Below are 18238 nucleotides of genomic sequence, written 5' to 3'. Positions count from 1 at the left end.
TTACAAGCGCCGGTAATATAGTACGCCTATATTATACAGATGTGGTAAAGTAACTGCTATAGTAATACAGATCGTCGGTAAAAGTTAGTCAGTGCAATTAAGAGCTAGATCTCCGTATAAAGAGTTTATTGTCAGAGGTGTGATTAACAGCACTGTGATAATTCAGTTAACTGTATTGTGAGTACAGTACGGGACCTGGTATAACAAGGTACTACAGATGCACGAGATGGCAGTCAACCAGTACTGCTCTTAATACAGAGTCGCGGTCTAAAGTACATGCGAGTGATACAGAAGTGGGTATAGTACCTCTTATCTGTTACGTTGTAGCCACAACTACACAGGGCATGAAGAGAGGGGCATGAGGGGTGTGTGTATTAGGGGCAAGGTTGTCCTGCCTGGTCTGAGGTGCCTAGTTAATCACAGACGCGGTTATATAGTCGAGCTGCACTGATACACGACGCTCTTCCCTCTGTTAATAAGTACTCATGCTCATGTGAGTAATGTTTATCGAGATAATATGTTACTTCGCAGTGATTGAGTCCACGACGCGGTAAAGTACTGCATATTGCATACAGATGCGGTAATACGTACTTGCTCTTATTACAGACGCTCCGGTTAACATAGTACCTGTGCAGTGATACTAGACGTTGATTGGGTATATTGTACTGTCCTGGGCTTTGGTTCTAGTCTGCTTCTGGTCTGGGTTGTAAAGTAACTGCAGTGATACAGAGCTGCTAAGTCTAGTCTTAGTTCTGGGCCTGTTCTTGTCTAAGCAGTTATACTGCGAGTGGATACAGATCCTGGTGTATCAAAGTACTGCCTAAGTTGTCTTTACAGTTAGATCGCGGTAAAGTACTGCTAATATGTATATAAGGATGCTCTGTTCTCTTCAATCTGGTTTTAAATGTACTTCTCTGAGAATACTGAGACGCATCGGGTACATAGGTACTGTCAGTATGATACAGGAGTGCCCTGGATAAAGTCACCTTGCGTCATTTTGATTACAGGGACGCGGTAAAGTTAACGTGCTCCAGTTGATTAGAGCAGATTGACAGTAAAGCTTTACTGCAGTAATACAGATGTCTTGGTTAAGGGTCATGTACTGCTAGTAATATCAGACCACGTAAAGTACTAGCTCCAAGGTGTGATAGACGTCAGTAAAGTAATCTTGCAGTAATAGATGAGACACAGTACAATGTAGCTGCAGTAACTACAGACGTTGAGTAAACCTTTACTGCAGTGTGATACAGACTATCAGTTAAGAGTACTGTCAGTAAGTATAGCGAGATCGTTCTAAGTAGTACTGCAGTCCGCATACTCAGAGCACATGTAAAGTACTGCAGTTAATACGGAGACGGTAATAGAGTATTTCTCGCAGTAATTAGAGCAGATCGCGGACTAAAGTTACGTGACTAACCTCACTCCCGATGCGGTAGATGAGTTAATGCTAGGTACAGATGCCGGTATAAGGTAACTAGCTTCTAATAACAGACGCGTAAGTACTGCAAGTAATCCACGAGAGACCACAGTTATTACTGCAGTATATTACGAGAACGCCTTCAGTTCATGAGTCCTTGGTTAGAAGTTCCAGGGTTAAATAGTTAGTAAACTGCAGTCCGATGAACAGACGCTGGGTTAATAGGTACTGCAGACTGATACCAGACACGTATTACCCAGAGTTATAAGCTACATTGCAGTGATACAGACAATCCCGAGTCCGGTGTGGTAAAAGTACATACGTGATCACAGACGCAGTTAAAGTACTGCAGTGATTACAGACCGCAGTAAAGTACTGAGTGATAACAGATTTCTGGTAATAGAGTACTCCAGAAAGTACCTCAGTGTGATAATAGTCATTTATAACCAACCAAAGTGTCCAAACACACATGGCAAAATCACCTTCATATCTTTACACGTCACATGTGGGCGCAGTCAGCCTGGAGTCTGATCTTCAGAATCTTTGCTCGGTGACGTTTTTTCCCCGAGGACTCGTGTTCGGCGTGTGTGTCACTAGGCAAACTTTCTCGGAAAAAACCGATTTGGGAAGGAAATCGAACGCTAGTTAAAATGGGCCTAGTAACGCCGCACGAGCTGGATGATGGTTTTCTGATAGTATCCATTGTGGGTTCCTATTCAAAAGTGCTTTTGACAACAGGACATTAATAGCAATTAAAATCTTAAAACCTAGGTTCTAAAACGGATTACAGTGAGAGCGAGTGAGCAAACGACGCTGAGCACAATCTCGTGCGCTGATCTCCTTTCTCGTCTTGGCTGTGGCCTGCTGCACTTAAAGCTATACACAGCGCAGTCTGCTACTAGTCAGGTTTATCACCATGAAGGTCCGCGTGAAAGTCTCCACCAACACAGGCATCTATTTTTACATTGTGTGCATCCCCATCATACATGTCTGAAGTCTAAATGATAACTCGAAAATGACCTGTACTTTTGGCACACTGGTCACGGTCCTGCGCATGGCGTGTCTCGTCGGTGGTGTGGACCACAGGGAGGACGTTCGTGTGAAGGCGCGAGGGTTCTAGGATAACCAGCATCGTGTCTGATTTTACACAACAAAACATGCTAATTTATTCATAGTTCAATTAAATGATTACTTGTATGTATCGGCTTGCCTCTCCACGACCCGACTCTTAATCTATGCACAGTGAAAAAGTCTACACATACTACCAGCTTTAAAAGTGCATCTCATAGCGCTAACTTATTCTTGGTAGGAGAGCTCCTACTTATCAAACGCATTCTCTCCCTCAGAGTATGCTGTATATTGCTTATGTCTCTATCAATGATCAAACACACACAAAAAACCCACAGTATGGCATTACATTTTTTTATTTTTGGTTTTGTTTGTATTTTTAGGTATGTTTTTGAGCAATAAAAACCCACCTGCTCACACAATTTAAAAACTATCAAAATACTCACTTAGAAACACAAGTAAGCCTCACGCATAATACATAACACCAACTAAACATTAATAACACAAAACAGAACGAAATGTAAATAACATCTCACTAAAATAACAGCTAGCAAAAAAATTTCGTCAAATATAACAACTCATTTATTAAATGAATAAAATGATACCAAAGCTTAAAATAAACACTCAGAAACAAAACTACAAAGAGCGAGTATAACGCTCTCAACAGATATCATAGCGGAAGCTCATTATCTGTTGAAACACTAAACGTGAAACTTGAATAACAGTTGCTACGGGCGAAATATATCACATCTAGCTTACATAAGTGAGCTAGTGCAAATTGTATGCACACCAAACCATATAGTCTGATAGGCAAAAAGATACACACTACTATAACATGCATTACACTAAGCTGTAGAAAAACACAATTGTTGCTAACAGTAATGACTTAGAGGCACACGATATTAATCACTCGAATTACCAATAATGTATGTCACTGTAGAAGACGAACTAATCTATATACAACATAGTAGTGAATCTCGCTGAATACACACACTCTCACGAAGAGTCTCTATCTGCTATAACTCAAAGTATAGAATCGCTCATGAATCAACAAGATGATCAGAGAGATCTCTAACTGTATACATACAAGTTGAATGTATAGTACCAGTACTCGTACGCGCGAGCAGTATCTATCTAGCTTAACACATAAGAGCTGTGTAACAAGATCACTGTAGCACGAGGACAAGGTCCATTAACTCTCGTACAATACATAAGGTTGCTACTAGCATAACACGCTCCAAGATAAGGTGACGACCAACTGTTAATAACGGAATACATAAGATTGTCTGTGCTGTAACAGTAGTAGCGGAAGTATTCAATCGATTAAAATCTAAGAGTTTGATTGTACAGATTTGTAGGAAGAATATTATTCTAGTCTACACTAAGTGTTGTTGTCTATATGTAGTTGTGAGATGATATTTAACTGGGTTACAGTAGTTCGTGCGTGTACAAAGTTTAGAGTGAGTATTAGATACTGTTCTATAACTGATAGGTTAATGCTTGTATATATAGATGAGGCGAACTATGCTGAGATCTGTCTACATATAGGTTCAATATAGTACAGTGTAGAGACCATAAAGATCATTATCCGTTAACTCACATTATAGGTACGTGTTATCATGATATCGATAGGCGCAGCTTTAATACCATCCTTGTTACCTATGCATCTCTGATATGTACACCATATGTAGCCGAGCAAGTATTTGAATCTGGTACTTCTCAGGATACGGTCTGGACATGGTGCAATAATACTCCCGTAACACCTGTTACACACCTTATGTAAAACAGAATATGCAATGACTGTGCTTGACCCTACAACCTTGCATGTGCACAACCAATAATGCGTATACTGGAGAACACTAGGACAACATGACAAGACAAGTTAGGACGTGTAAATGTAAAGTAGAGTTGTTTAATGTCACACTGTGGAACATTCCAGGCTCAGCAGTGACATCTCCATAGAAACAAGCAGGTGATGGACCCCCAGTCAAAAAGTTACGCAGTGCACCTTTAAATCTAAATACAAAAAAGTGTAATATTTATTCATGTATATTAGATTTATAACTAGAAATGTCATCTCAGACCAGATTTTCTAACGTGTGTGTTTGTGTGTGTCTTTGTGTGTGTTTGTGTGTGTTTTGTTTGTGTGTGTTTGTGTGTGTTTGTGTGTTTGTGTGTGTTTTGTGTTTGTTTTGTGTGTGTTTGTGTGTTTTGTGTGTATGTTTGTGTGTTTGTGTGTATGTTTGTGTGTTTGTGTGTGTTTTGTGTTTGTTTGTGTGTGTTTGTGTGTTTTGTGTGTATGTTTGTGTGTTTGTGTGTATGTGTGTGTTTTGTGTGTTTGTGTGTGTTGTGTGTGTGTGTGTGTTTGTGTGTGTTTTGTGTGTGTTTTGTGTGTGTGTGTGTGTTGTGTGTGTGTGTGTGTGTGTGTTTTGTGTGTGTGTTGTGTGTGTTTTGTGTGTGTGTGTGTGTGTGTGTGTTGTGTGTGTGTGTGTTTTGTGTGTGTGTGTGTTTTGTGTGTGTTTGTGTGTGTTTTGTGTGTGTGTTTGTGTGTGTTTTGTGTGTATCTGCAGAGACTAGTCCAGAGTCCCAGAAGCAGCGTTCCTCTGAGGTTCACTCCAAGAAAACTGTGCTCATCAAAACCATCGAGACCCGCGACGGAGAGGTGTGTGTGCTCCCCAAAACCCCGGACTAAACCTGGAACTCAACCAGGACTACAACTGGACTAAACTGAGTCTACAACAGGACTAAACCAGGACTAGAACTGGGCTAAACTGAGTCTACAACAGGACTAAACCAGGACTAGAACTGGACTAAACTGAGTCTACATCAGGACTAAACCTGGAACTCAACCAGGACTAGAACTGAAGCAAACCAAGGTTATATCAGGACTACACTGGGATCAGACTAGGACTACAACCAGTCTAGGACTAGACTACAACCAGACCCATAGTAAGACCAGACAAGAATCAGAACCAGGTCAGAACCAGACTAAAATTAGACCAGCACCAGACTAGAACCAAGTCAGGCGTAGCCCAGGATCAGGCTAGACGATAACTAGTCCAGAACCATAACCAGACTTGAAGAAGACCAGAACCAGATTAGACCATAACTAGACTAGAAGCAGACCAGAAGCAGACAAGAACCAGGCCAGAACTAGACTAGACTAAACCACAACCAGACCAGAAGCAGACTAGAACCAAGCCAGGACCAGACAAGAATCAAACCACAAGTAGACTAAAAGTAGACCAGTATTGGACCAGAACCAGACTAAAACCAGACTAAAACCAGACCAGAAGTAGACCAGAGCTGGAACAGGACCCAGACCAGGACCAGGACCAGAACCTGCCCCCATACCCCCCTCATGCCCTCCTCTTCATGCCCGTGTGTTGTGCCCGTCAGATGAAGTACTCTGTGAGCCAGGGTGCCCACGCTGTAAGTCCATCCTCACTGAGAGTAACACTGAAAAACTACGGACACAACATGAAAACAAATTTTAAAAAAAATAAAAAAAAATAAAAGAGTTCACGAGTTTGTCTCCAGGGCCGTTTCTAGCTCCAGGTTCATGCACCGAGCCTCACGAACCACCAGGGGGCGCCACAGTGAAATATTCAGCTTCAGGAGGAACAGATTTTGGACTAAATCAGGTCTAAACCAGGTCTAAACCAGGACTAAAACAGGTCTAAAACCAGGACTGAACCAGGACTAAAACAGGTCTAAACCAGGACTGAACCAGGACTAAAACAGGTCTAAAACCAGGACTGAACCAGGACTAAAACAGGTCTAAACCAGGACTGAACCAGGACTAAACCAGGACTAAAACAGGACTAAAAGAGGACTAAAATAGGACTAAACCAGGTCTAAGCCAGGACTAAACCAGGTCTAAACCAGGTCTAAACCAGGACTAAACCAGGACTAAAACAGGTCTAAAACCAGGACTGAACCAGGACTAAACCAGGCTAAACCAGGGCTAAAACAGGACTAAAACAGGACTAAAACAGGACTAAACCAGGACTAAAGCAGGACTAAACCAGGACTAAAGCAGGACTAAACCAGGGGAAAAAAACAGGACTAAAACAGGACTGAACCAGGACTAAACCAGGACTAAACTAGGACTAAAACAGGACTAAAACCAGGACTAAACCATGACTAAACCAGGACTAAACCAGGACTAAACCAGGTCTAAACTAGAACTAAACCAGGTCTAAACCAGAACTAAACCAGGACTGAACCAGGTTTAAACCAGACTAAAATCAGGACTAAAACCAGTTTTTTTCCATGTTAAAAATAAACACATAAAAATACAAAAATATTTAATATAAAGAAAGATTATAATCAACCCAAAACAAAAATTAAAATTGTTGTTTGTCATGAATTGTGGACTCAAACATTCAAACTCTTATTCTACATTTTTTCCACTAGTCTGAGGGGAAAGTCTGGTCAATTTTGCAGAACCAGAAGCCTCCCACTGTTTTTGAGTTTTACTGTATTACGTAAGAATCTTGTCATTGTAGTTTTTTAAAATGGTGACCCCCAGAAAACTAGAACCGGCCCTGCGTGTTATTCTCAAACTAACTCACTCGTTTCACTTATTCACCTCTGAACCACTGTTTATGTTTTCAACTTCACTTTATTCACTCTTAAACTATTAAAAACGGGGTATTACAAAAAATCACTCATCAAAAACACACCGGAAAAGGTTTTACATTTACAACTCACCCTTAAAATTAGAAGTACGATTCTGTGCAACGCTCCGCCCACAAACCGGGACCAGAGCGGGCCTGAGACCGAGACCGAGACAAGACTAGGACCAGACCGGGACCAGACCGGAGGCTCAGAGCCCATGGCAGGGCCGGAGCTCGAAGCTGAGGCTCGGACCCCGTGGAGGCTCGGAGTCAAAGCTCGGAGTCCGCCTGGTCCCTGGTCCCGGTCTGGTCCCGGTCTCAGTCCCGCTCTGGTCCGGTCTGGTCCGGTCTCAGTCCCGCTCTGGTCTCGGACCTGGATCAGTCCTGGTTCAGTCCGTACCCGGTGCAAAAGTTCGGTATCACAGTCACGGAAGTCACGTAAACGGGAAACGGCCGTTATCTGTTTTTTCCATTCTTCATTTAAACACAAAATCGAAAACTGAAAAAACGAATCGTTATCCGTTTTTTCATTTTGGTTTTGGAGACAAATAACGAAGAAAACTGTTGTTTTTTCGTTTTCTTATTTTTAGTTTTATATTGAAAAACGAATGAACGAATGATACACGGATTGTTCTGGTCTGGTTCAGTCCGTTATCCATTTTTTTCCATTCTTCATTTAAACACAAAATCAAAAACTGAAAAAACAAATCATTATCTATTTTTTTTTCATTTTGGTTTTGGAGACAAATAATGAAGAAAATTGTTGTTTTTTTCATTTTCTTATTTTTGATTTTATTTTGAAAAACGAATAAACGAATGACACACGGATTATACCGGTTAAAGGAATTTGAGTTCAATATTTTCCCAGTTTTGCTGAGAAGGATTTTTGTGAGAAAGGATTTAATCGCCAGCTCCAAATTGCTGCCTGGTCTCAAATAAAAGCCTGGTCTGTTACGTGATTGAAACAAATACACGCCCAGGCTATTATCTGGTATTTTCCGGCCTGCGATCTTATTAAATCTTATTAAATATTACAAGTTGATCTAAATATGTTACACCCCGTCTTTAATGACAGCGACATGAGGCCGTTTTTGTATTTCCAGCGGCCGAAATGTCGCTTTGGTTCACTAAATTCCACGTTTTTTCCGACTGCCCACGCACAAACCCGCGCACCCTTCCTAAAAAAAACAAAAAACCTCCATAAATTAACGCCGTATTTATTTTTGTTTTTCAGGTGGTGAGCGAGTCCACGCAGCACCAGCAGGACATCATGTAAACAAACAAGATGGCCGCCCGACAAAAGCCGAATAAAAATGCATATTCCGCCCACGTCCGTTTTCAAAATCCCACCGCAGAACAGAACAGAACAGAACCTCGGATAATCCCCCTTATGTAAAGACGACGACATGTTTAGCGTTTAGGGCCGCAGTCCAAGGCGTTTTATCTCATGCGAATAAGAAACGTTAAAGGTTGTATAGAGGATTTTTTAAGGGAAGAGAAATACAGCGACGTTCTTTTTCAAATGTTGTGCATAAGTCACACCACCTTCCTCCTCCACAGCTCCGCCTCTTTACTCTAGAAATCACACTTGTTTACATCCAGTGCACATTCAGAATCACTGTTGAAGTGACCTGTCTAGAAGTAATTTACGTAACATCAGTTTTTAGACTCTTCGTCTGCTTCAGTCGCGCCATCGCTGGAAGAAATCTCCAAAAATCACCTCAGTTTGTTTTCCCCTTCTCTTCTTCTTTCAGCGACCTCAAAAACAGACTTTCTTTTGCGGCGAACCGGCCGTGGATTCTCGTCCGCCTTCGCAACAAACTTTGTGCGAACTGCGAGGAAGCTACAGTTTGAAAAAGCCTCTAAGAACCGCTGCGTAAACCACGTAATTACCAGCGCGCCAACGAGTCAGTTACACTAGAAACGTAAGGAGTTTGATTGACAACTTAACAGCCAATAGAAAATGAGACAGCCTCGTTTTCTATTGGCTGATGTTTATCTGGCCTCACTACGTCCACAGTTGAGAGATTTTCTTTTTTTGGTCATCATAATTACAAGGCTGTTGCGTCTCTAATGGTATTTTAAACTTTCATTGACAATTTGAAACAAAAAAAAAAATCCTCCATACGACCTTTAAGTGAATGCAAACGGTATGTACGAGCAGGAGGCGTTACTACGGTTACTACGGTTTTAAATAAGGGCATTCCAAAAAAAAAAAAAAAAACTCTTTAAAGTTCTCTGTTTTTATTTTTTTTTCATGTCAGTTATAAAGAAATATAAACAATGTAGAAAATCGATGTCATTTTGTGCGATTATTAAAGCTGCATTGTGTAACTTTTCTGGTGGAAGGTCCGTCAAATGCTTTTTTTTTTTTTTTTTTTTTTGTGGAAATGTTGTCGCTTCGTCCGGAATTTTTCACAGTTCGGCGTAAACTTAGACGGAGTTTATTTGATCCACAGGGAAGTTAAACCTTTCTGTCACCATGGAGACCAAACCAGAGCAAGTTAAGTTACAGGTCGCGTCTGTGGAGAGGCGACGCCGCGCGCAGTCAGAATGTCGTTTTTCTAGGTGTTTTTGAGCGATAAAACCAGCTGTAAATTCCAGGCATTGCAGTGATTTTTCCACAGAAACGAGCAAATGACGGACCCCAGATCATGAAGTTCCACAGTGCAGCTTTAAACGGTTGAACACAGAAGGTTGTACGATGTTGTTGGTCTCGAGTTGAAGCTTGACGTTGTCCGCTGATGGAAACGATCGTGACTCTAAGCACGTGGTCTGTGTGAGTCCACGCGACGCTGCATCACTGCCCCAATTCAAATAAACACATTTGATAATAACTTTAAACTCTCCGTGTCGTCTTTGGTCATCTGCTCGATTTAGACCGTGTTGGGAAGTTTACTTTTAAAATGTATTTCCCTACAGATTACAGATTACACACCCCAAAATGTAGTTTGTAACGTAACCTATTAATTTACTTAAAGTGAGTGATGTAATCTGATTACTTTGGATTACTTGATTTGCTGTAGAGAAACAAAGACCCTCGAGGAAATAGTAACATTAAATGTTTTGTCTGATAAAAGAAAATAAAAAGCCCAAACTTTACTGAACCAAATTCAAAATATTATGGATAGAAGAGACATGGTCCACGCAGCAGGATTTAGTCCTGTTAAATCCTGTTAGAGACATAGTTTAGACCTGGTTTTAGACCTGGTTTAGACCTGGTTTAGTCCTAGTTCAGACCTAGTTTAGACCTGGATTTAGACCTGGTTTAGACCTGGTTTTAGTCCTGGTTTAGACCTGGTTTTAATCCTGGTTTAATCCTGGTTTAGTCCTGGTTTAGTCCTGGTTTAGTCCTAGTTCAGACCTAGTTCAGACCTAGTTTAGACTTGGTTTTAGACCTGGTTTAGACCAGGTTTAGACCTGGTTTTAGACCTGGTTTAGACCAGGTTTAGACCTGGTTTTAGACCTGGTTTAGACCTAGTTTAGACCTAGTTTAGACCTGGTTTTAGACCTGGTTTAGACCAGGTTTAGACCTGGTTTTAGACCTACTTTAGACCTGGTTTTAGTCCTGGATTAGTCCTTGTTTAGTCCTGGTTTAGTCCTAGTTCAGACCTGGTTTAGACATGGTTTTAGACCTGGTTTAGACCTGGTTTTAGTCCTGGTTTAGACCTGGTTTTAGACCTGGTTTAGACCTAGTTTAGACCTAGTTTAGACCTGATTTTAGTCCTGGTTTAGTTTTGGTTTAGTCCTGGTTTAGACCTGGTTTAGTCCTAGTTTAGACCTGGTTTTAGTCCTGGTTTAGTCCTGGTTTAGTCCTAGTTCAGACCTAGTTTAAACCTGGTTTTAGACCTGGTTTAGACCTAGTTTAGACCTGATTTTAGTCCTGGTTTAGTTTTGGTTTAGTCCTAGTTTAGACCTAGTTTAGATCTGGTTTTAGTCCTGGTTTAGTCCTGTTTAGTCCTAGTTTAGACCTGGTTTAGACCTGGTTTTAGACCTGGTTTAGTGTCCGGCAATGAGTGGAATTACTGAGAAAAAAAATGTTTAAATCACATTTTGGATTTAGCCCCAAATGTGAAAACAGTTAAATCCCTCTGTGTAATCCATTTATTTCAACAAAGTAACTGTAATCCAATTACCACTCACTGAAACAGTAACTGTAACTGAATACAGTTACTCATCATTTGTACTCTGATTACTCTGGTACATGTAATCTGTTACTCCCCGACACTGGATTTAGATTAGTTAAATATAAAATAATGAATTGACTTGTGTCTGTTTATTTGTATATGGGTTTGTATGTTCAGATCAACACACAAAAGAAGAACATCAGCTGTACTCAGTCAAACACCATCTTTATCCATCAGTTTATGCTTTCAATTGATTATAAACATGGATAATGATGCAGACTGTTTAATACTGTTGTCTAATCCATATTTGTGGACCTAGGGTGACCGTCCATCCAGATTTTGGCCCGACAGTCCAGTTTTAAGTAACTAAGTAAGAAATTAAGCTTTTATTTATATAGGACTTTTCACTGACATTTGAACAAAGACACTTTACAGATCAATATTCATTCACTCCAGACCCAGTGGTGGTAAACTACTATTGTAGCCACAGTTGCCCTGGGGCAGACTAACGAAGCGCCGCTGCCATGCCAATCTGCGCCCCTCCGATCACCTCCATCACTCACACACACACACACACACACACACCACTTTCATACTAGGCTGTAACAAACAGGCTGGTTTGTTACTAGTGATGTGACGTTCCGTGTCGAGTCTTCGAGGCGTGTGTCGAGTAGAGGAGGGGGCGTTTCCGCGAAGCGCTTATCGAGGCTTGATTCATTTAGGGGAGGAGCTGAAAATGATGACGTCCGAAGCCTCGCTGCCCGGCTGTACCACGTGACTGATTCAGGAAGTGGTTCGGGTTTTGCCGCGAGTTTTAACAGCGACATAAACTGCTCAGTCTTCATTCAAAATGTGGGTGTTTGATGGAGAGTTGCGATCAGTGAGAGTTTGGAAGTTTGGAGACAGTTTAAACTCACAAAAAAACAATTCTTATTTCTTAGGTAACAACCTGTGGCGTCGCCTGGAATGACAGAGTCAGACAGACACAAACACAAAATGTAATAGCAGACGCACATACTGAGGTCCAACGGTGCATGATGGAGCCAAATACTGGAAGGCTGGAGGACAGAAATATGTCTATCCCCATTTATATAAATTAGCAGTGGCATTCTTGTGTCCGCCTGCCTCATCTGTGCCCTGTGAGCTCGTGTTTTCGAAAGCAGGAGAAATATTGTCAAAAAAAAAGAAATGGCCTGAGACCTGCCACAGTGGAGAAACTGTTGTTTTTAAATAAAAACCAATGATGTGTCCCTGAACCATAATCACCCAACGTTACAAAAGCACAATCACTGTCCAAACTCCAACCCCAACCCCCCTCACCTCACTGGAAATGATCATTAGCTTTTTCATAATTTCCAAATAATAATTCTCCATACTATATACATATATAAAAGTATTTATATTTATATATATTTATATATATATACACACACAGTATACATCACTACAATATACATGTTTTGCATACTTCTTTACTTTGCTGACAGTTTTATTCACAGGCTTTCTGCAAAATGCAACACACTTCAAATTCATGTCAACTGATATTTTTTGCATCCAGTAGACGTCCTACTAGAGCAAATGAAGCTTCAGGAAGCTTTGCACCAGAGTGAAGCAACTGGATGAAAGGCTTCAATGCTTCATGAAGCTTCATCTGCCCATCACTATTTGTTACCCTAGAACCACACTTAGCACCTTCACCCTTCACTAGAGCACTTTAAAACACTGCACTTTCCTTGCACACAGCACTTTTAACATATTTGCACATCACAAAATAAATTGCACACAATTGGTTTTAAAAAATATTTATTGTCTTTCCTTTAACCATTTTTTATTCCTGAGGCACAGCACTTTAATTGGAAGTTGCTTGTCCCTGGAGGAAAAGGGAGACAATAACAAATTACATTTTAAATTGACTTTGTGCAATAAATATGGTGCAATATCTGTTTTAGAATGTTTGAAGTGTTGATGTGTTTAGTGTATTTTATTGTGTTTTAATGAACGGTGTGATCTGCTTTTACTTACCTCCCCTTTTTATCTTCTGTCCAGGTGTGAAAAGAGTCCCCCGGAAACGAGCTCCCTCTTTTATGGTTCCGGGCTGGACCACGTGTAACATTTTGTACAGGGGTTTTAGGTTAGGTGTTTTATTGGTTTATGGGTTTTAACATTTAATTGGTGTAATGGTTTTAGGGTTTTATGTATATAGTTGGTGGTTTTAATAGTTATCTGGGTTTTGGGTTGTTTTATGGAGGTTTAGGTTTTAATTTTACGCTAATGATAATTTTAACCATCCCTGTTTTAGCATAGTGGTTTTATCCAATCAGTAGGACCGGCATAAAAGGCGCCTTCAAGATCAGTCTGTGTTCTGCTGCTGGAGAGGAAACTGCTGCCTGCCTCCGTTTTGCACCCTGCACTTTTTGCACTTGCACTTTTGTAATCATTGAAAAAAAACCAAAAGTAAACTGTGGACCACAAGTACCGGTCTGTGTCTGGATTTGTTTTTTTTTACCTTGCTCACTGAACCCCAAGCCGCTCACGGTCAACCGACGTTACATAGGCAATATGGGTGAAGTGTCTTGCCTAAGGACACAATGACAGTTTTTGCTCTGGCGCCTCCTGTGGCTCCTGATTTTCCCAGTGTCTGGTCTGATCTGACGGGATCAGGCTTCGACAAGCTCGACCACTGGTACAGTTGTAGAACCTTCTGTCCGGACCTCTGTTACACGTCCTCATTTTTGATATTTTGTCCTCATTTCGGACCCTCGGCTGCCACAGATGAAAGCATCACCACAAATCCCACCCACGTTGCACCTGCGATGCTGCGATAGCAATGATTGAAACTGGCTGCTGTTGAATAAATAAATGCCAAAAAGGAAGACGTCCTTCAACATCCTTCATTCATATTTTGGGTGAACCTGAACTGAACACACTGTATTCCTGCCTGATGAATGAACTGTGACCGTGTTCATTCTGGTGTCTGTGAACAGCAGGCGCTTCTATTTAACTTCGATCAATAGGGTGTCAGATTTCTTTCATGTTCCAGGCAGAAACCCGGCTGCACACTGTAAAGAGTCTTTAATATTTAGTGGAAAAACATTCAATCTGGCAACAACACAAGCCACCATAAGTAAGGCAAAACACTTGGCTCTTCTGCGCATCTCTCCTGCAGATAAATCCATTCAGTTCTTCATCCTCGGTGTCACTTCTGAGCAACTCCCATAGAATTATAATAAATTATTATAGATCCACCGAAATCTGGAGGTAAACAGAGCGCCGCTTCCTCTTCTGTGTCGCTGTCGTCAGACTCAGCATCAGTTCCAGTTAGAATTATTGGGTCTTTCTGAATCCCGACAGGATGGTTTCGGTGTCACTGAAGTCCAGGCTTTGTCCATCCATCCAGTGACTTCAGGAAAGTTTCATGGTGCATCCTCCCGGTGTCACAGGTTTCTCGCTCACTCCAAACTTTCTTTCTGCTGCTCGATTACCGTTTTCGGCTGAATATTTCACGATTTACAGACAGGACAGAGGCTCTTTCTGCAGGAGACATGCGCAGTAGAGCCAAGTGACAGTGGTACAGGAGGAACAGGAGCAGCAGATACTCACACACAAGACTAGAGCCTCTCCACACTTCACTCAAAAACATTTTAATATAGAAGTCACACCGGAAAATAAGTCACAGGAAACACACAAACCATGAAAAAAAGTCACACGTACACAGTCCCTGACAAAAGTCTTGTCTCGCTTATCCATTTTGTAGAAACAAAAGCTTATAACTTGACTTTAAATTAATCGATTGGTTTTAGAAATGTCTCATATGAAGCTAAATCCCTCCCAAATTATGTTCAATATACTAAAATAAATTTGCTTCACTGAAGAAAGATTGATCATTTAATGAACACAGAAAGGTCAGATTTTGGCAAGACAAAAGTTTTGTCGCCTACAGAAAATTGAACAAATAATTTACTTCAAATACAAAAATATGTTGCATAACGTCAGTGAATGAAGTAGTGGTGCTGTGAGATCCATATTTAATATCTTATATGACTCCATGAGCTTGAAGGACACATCCATGCGGTTCAACAATGATTCATACAATTTGTTGATGAAGTCATCAGGAATAGCAAAGAAAGCGTCTTACAGCCTCCCAGAGTTCATCAAGATTCTTTGGTTTTGTCTTCCATGTTTCCTCTTTCATTCTACCCCAGACCTGCTCAATGATGTTCATGTCTGGTGACTGGGCTGGTCAGTCCTGGAGCACCTTGATCTTCTTCACCTTGACAAACTTTGATGTAGAGATAGAAGTATGTGATGGAGCACCATCCTGCTGCAAAATCTGACCCTTTTATGGTTGGAAATGTAAGAGGAGCTAATACTTCTTGATATTTTAGGTTATTGATATTTGCCTTCCACCCTGCAAATGTCTCGCACACCCCCATAAATCCACCTTCTGCCACTTTTCCAGTGTCCATCCTTTTATCAGGCTGTGGGCCTTGGCAAATGCCACACGGTTTTTTAATTGCCTTTTGTTTAGTGCTGGTTTCTGTGCACTGATTCGACCATGGAGGCCATTTCCAGACAGAATTCTACAAACTGTTGTGGTTGACACAGGGACTTGAGGTGACCAGGCCTGGTGGAGTCTGCTGCAGTGGAAAAGGGGCCTTGGATTTTGGAATCAACAAACGGTCCTCCCGAGCAGTTGTCTTGCGGCGTCTGCTGGACCTGGGCTTGTCAAAAACATCTCCAGTCATTTCAGATCTTTTTCTTATTCTTTGTACTTGACGCTGAGACACATTGAAGGTGTCACCACCTCAGCAGTGGATCTGGTCTTCAGCCTCTTGATAATTAAGGCTTTGGTCTCAGGGTGGATCTTAGGCATGTTGTCAGAGGTCAAGTTGCAGTTGATGTGAAGGTCTGGTGTGCTGAGGTTCTTTTTATACACACCCACTAATTGATTGATCAGTAACTGATCACAGGTGAAGCTGTAATCTAGGATTGGTGCATCATATGACAAGTCGACAAGACTTTTGTCTTGCCAAAATCTGACCTTTCTGTGTTCATTAAATGATCAATCTTTCTTCAGTGAAGCAAATTTATTTTAGTATATTGAGCATAATTTGGGAGGGTTTTAGCTTCATATGAGACATTTCTAAAACCAATCGATTAATTTAAAGTCAGGTTATAAACTTTTGTTTCTACAAAATGGATAAGAGACAAGACTTTTGTCAGGGACTGTAGTCTGAAAAATACAGTATATGCAGTGAAATACCATGTCTATTCTCTCGCTTTCGTCCTCCTGCTGTTTAGTTCACTTTCTTTTGTAGATCACACACGTCGTTCTTATAAAACAACGGCACAAGGACATTCAGGAGACAAATGTTTCCCCAGAGCCGCAGGAGTCGTCGTCGGAGTGTATCTGTGGTGTTATCAGAGGAGCGCCGCCGCAGACCGGACTGAACAATGGCCCCTAACGAGCTCGTCGAGGCCGCGCTTTGTTTTGTGGCCCGAGCGGCAGATTGAACCGAACACAGAGAAATAAGAGCGAGTCCCGCCTTCGCTGAACTGGAAATGTCAGACTGATAAAGACGAAAGAGGAAGAAGAGGAAGAGGAGGAAGAGGAGGAGGATAAAACAATGAGTGGTCCGAAGTTCAGGAGAGAGAATAAGACAGTTATTAAACCAGGACTGAACCAGGACTAAAACAGGTCTAAACCAGATCTAAACCAGGACTAAACCAGGTCTAAATCAGGACTAAACCAGGTCTAAACCAGGACTAAACCAGGACTGAACCAGGACTAAACCAGGTCTAAATCAGGACTAAACCAGGTCTAAACCAGGACTAAACCAGGACTGAACCAGGACTAAACCAGGTCTAAATCAGGACTAAACCAGGTCTTAACCAGGACTAAATCAGGCCTAAACCAGGTCTAAACCAAGTTTAAACCAGGACTAAACCAGGAGTGAACCAAGACTAAACCAGGTCTAAATCAGGACTAAACCAGGTCTAAACCAGGACTGAACCAGGTCCCGGTCTCTTTCCTGGTTTGGTCCCGGTCTTCGTTTCTTACTTACGTACTTCCTTCCTTCCAGACTTCCTTCCTTTCTTTCTCCCTTCCTTCCTATCTCCAGATCTTGGGTTAGTCTTGGTCAGGACCTTAGAAAAACCCGCCCATGCACAGGAAGAAGATGCAAACTCCACCCAGAAAAAAAAAAAAAAAAAAAGTTTTGTAGCAGCGGCTCTAGTCTGAGTTCCAGGATTTGATCTTCCTCGTTATGACAAGACCACGAGACCTCTGTAGAATCACAACGTTTATTGACAGGTCCATGACAATCCATGCTTCAATAATAATAATAATAATAATAATAATAATAATAATAATAATAATAATAATAATAATGTTTTAACTGTAAAACTTAGTACCAGTTTTAAGTACAGTACAATGAGCTAATGGAATAAAGGCTGAGGAAAAAGTGCAGTTGCTGACAGATCACAGACTGTGTAAAGAAACGGACTGAGATCATGTGACGCTCGGCTCCAGTCAAACGAAGCTCAGCGAGGCTTGCAGTTAAACGGGCGATTTTGGAGCTCCATTTTAGGAACAGCAATTGGTTCACGGACAAAATAGCAAAATAAAAATGCCAGGATCGTGTAGCGCGGGTTAATACGAACATTTTAAGACCAAAATGAGGAGCCTGACAGCAGTAAAACAGAAAAAGTGAGCATCGAACTGCGATGTTTGTTTTCCCAGTGGGATGTGTCTATTGTCAAAGTCGATCTTTTCCAAGTCTTTTGAACCATATCACTTTTGTTTCTGGTTCTGATATTGTCATATTTTAGTTTTGTGTGGTTGTTGGATCCTAACTGCGGAAAACAGTTCGAGAAATCTGTTTGCGAACTTCATAAATGCAAAAGTGAATCAGATGTGTGTGACTGAAAACCTCGGTTCAAACTGTTTCTCTTCCCAACGGAATTGAAAAATAGTGAAAGGTGAAGGCGATGGGCAGGATTGA

At 41.2% G+C, this 18238-nt stretch overlaps 1 protein-coding gene across 1 annotated transcript in view; it reads left to right on the top strand.

Moving 5' to 3' along the window:
* The window catches only part of desma (desmin a), a 41933-nt gene extending 31989 nt beyond the window's left edge, over nt 1-9944 (top strand). The window contains exons 10-11 of the mRNA XM_020924557.2: nt 5056-5147; nt 8342-9944. Coding sequence (XP_020780216.1) covers nt 5056-5147; nt 8342-8383 — 134 coding nt within the window. The 3' untranslated portion in view covers nt 8384-9944. The remainder of the gene's footprint in view (nt 1-5055; nt 5148-8341) is intronic.
* Nucleotides 9945-18238: the final 8294 nt, after the last annotated feature.

Source organism: Boleophthalmus pectinirostris, unplaced genomic scaffold (genome assembly GCF_026225935.1).
Source record: "Boleophthalmus pectinirostris isolate CB_2022bp ecotype Guang Dong unplaced genomic scaffold, ASM2622593v1 HiC_scaffold_1, whole genome shotgun sequence".
NCBI lineage: Eukaryota > Metazoa > Chordata > Actinopteri > Gobiiformes > Gobiidae > Boleophthalmus > Boleophthalmus pectinirostris.
This window is presented reverse-complemented; position numbering and strand designations above follow the sequence as displayed.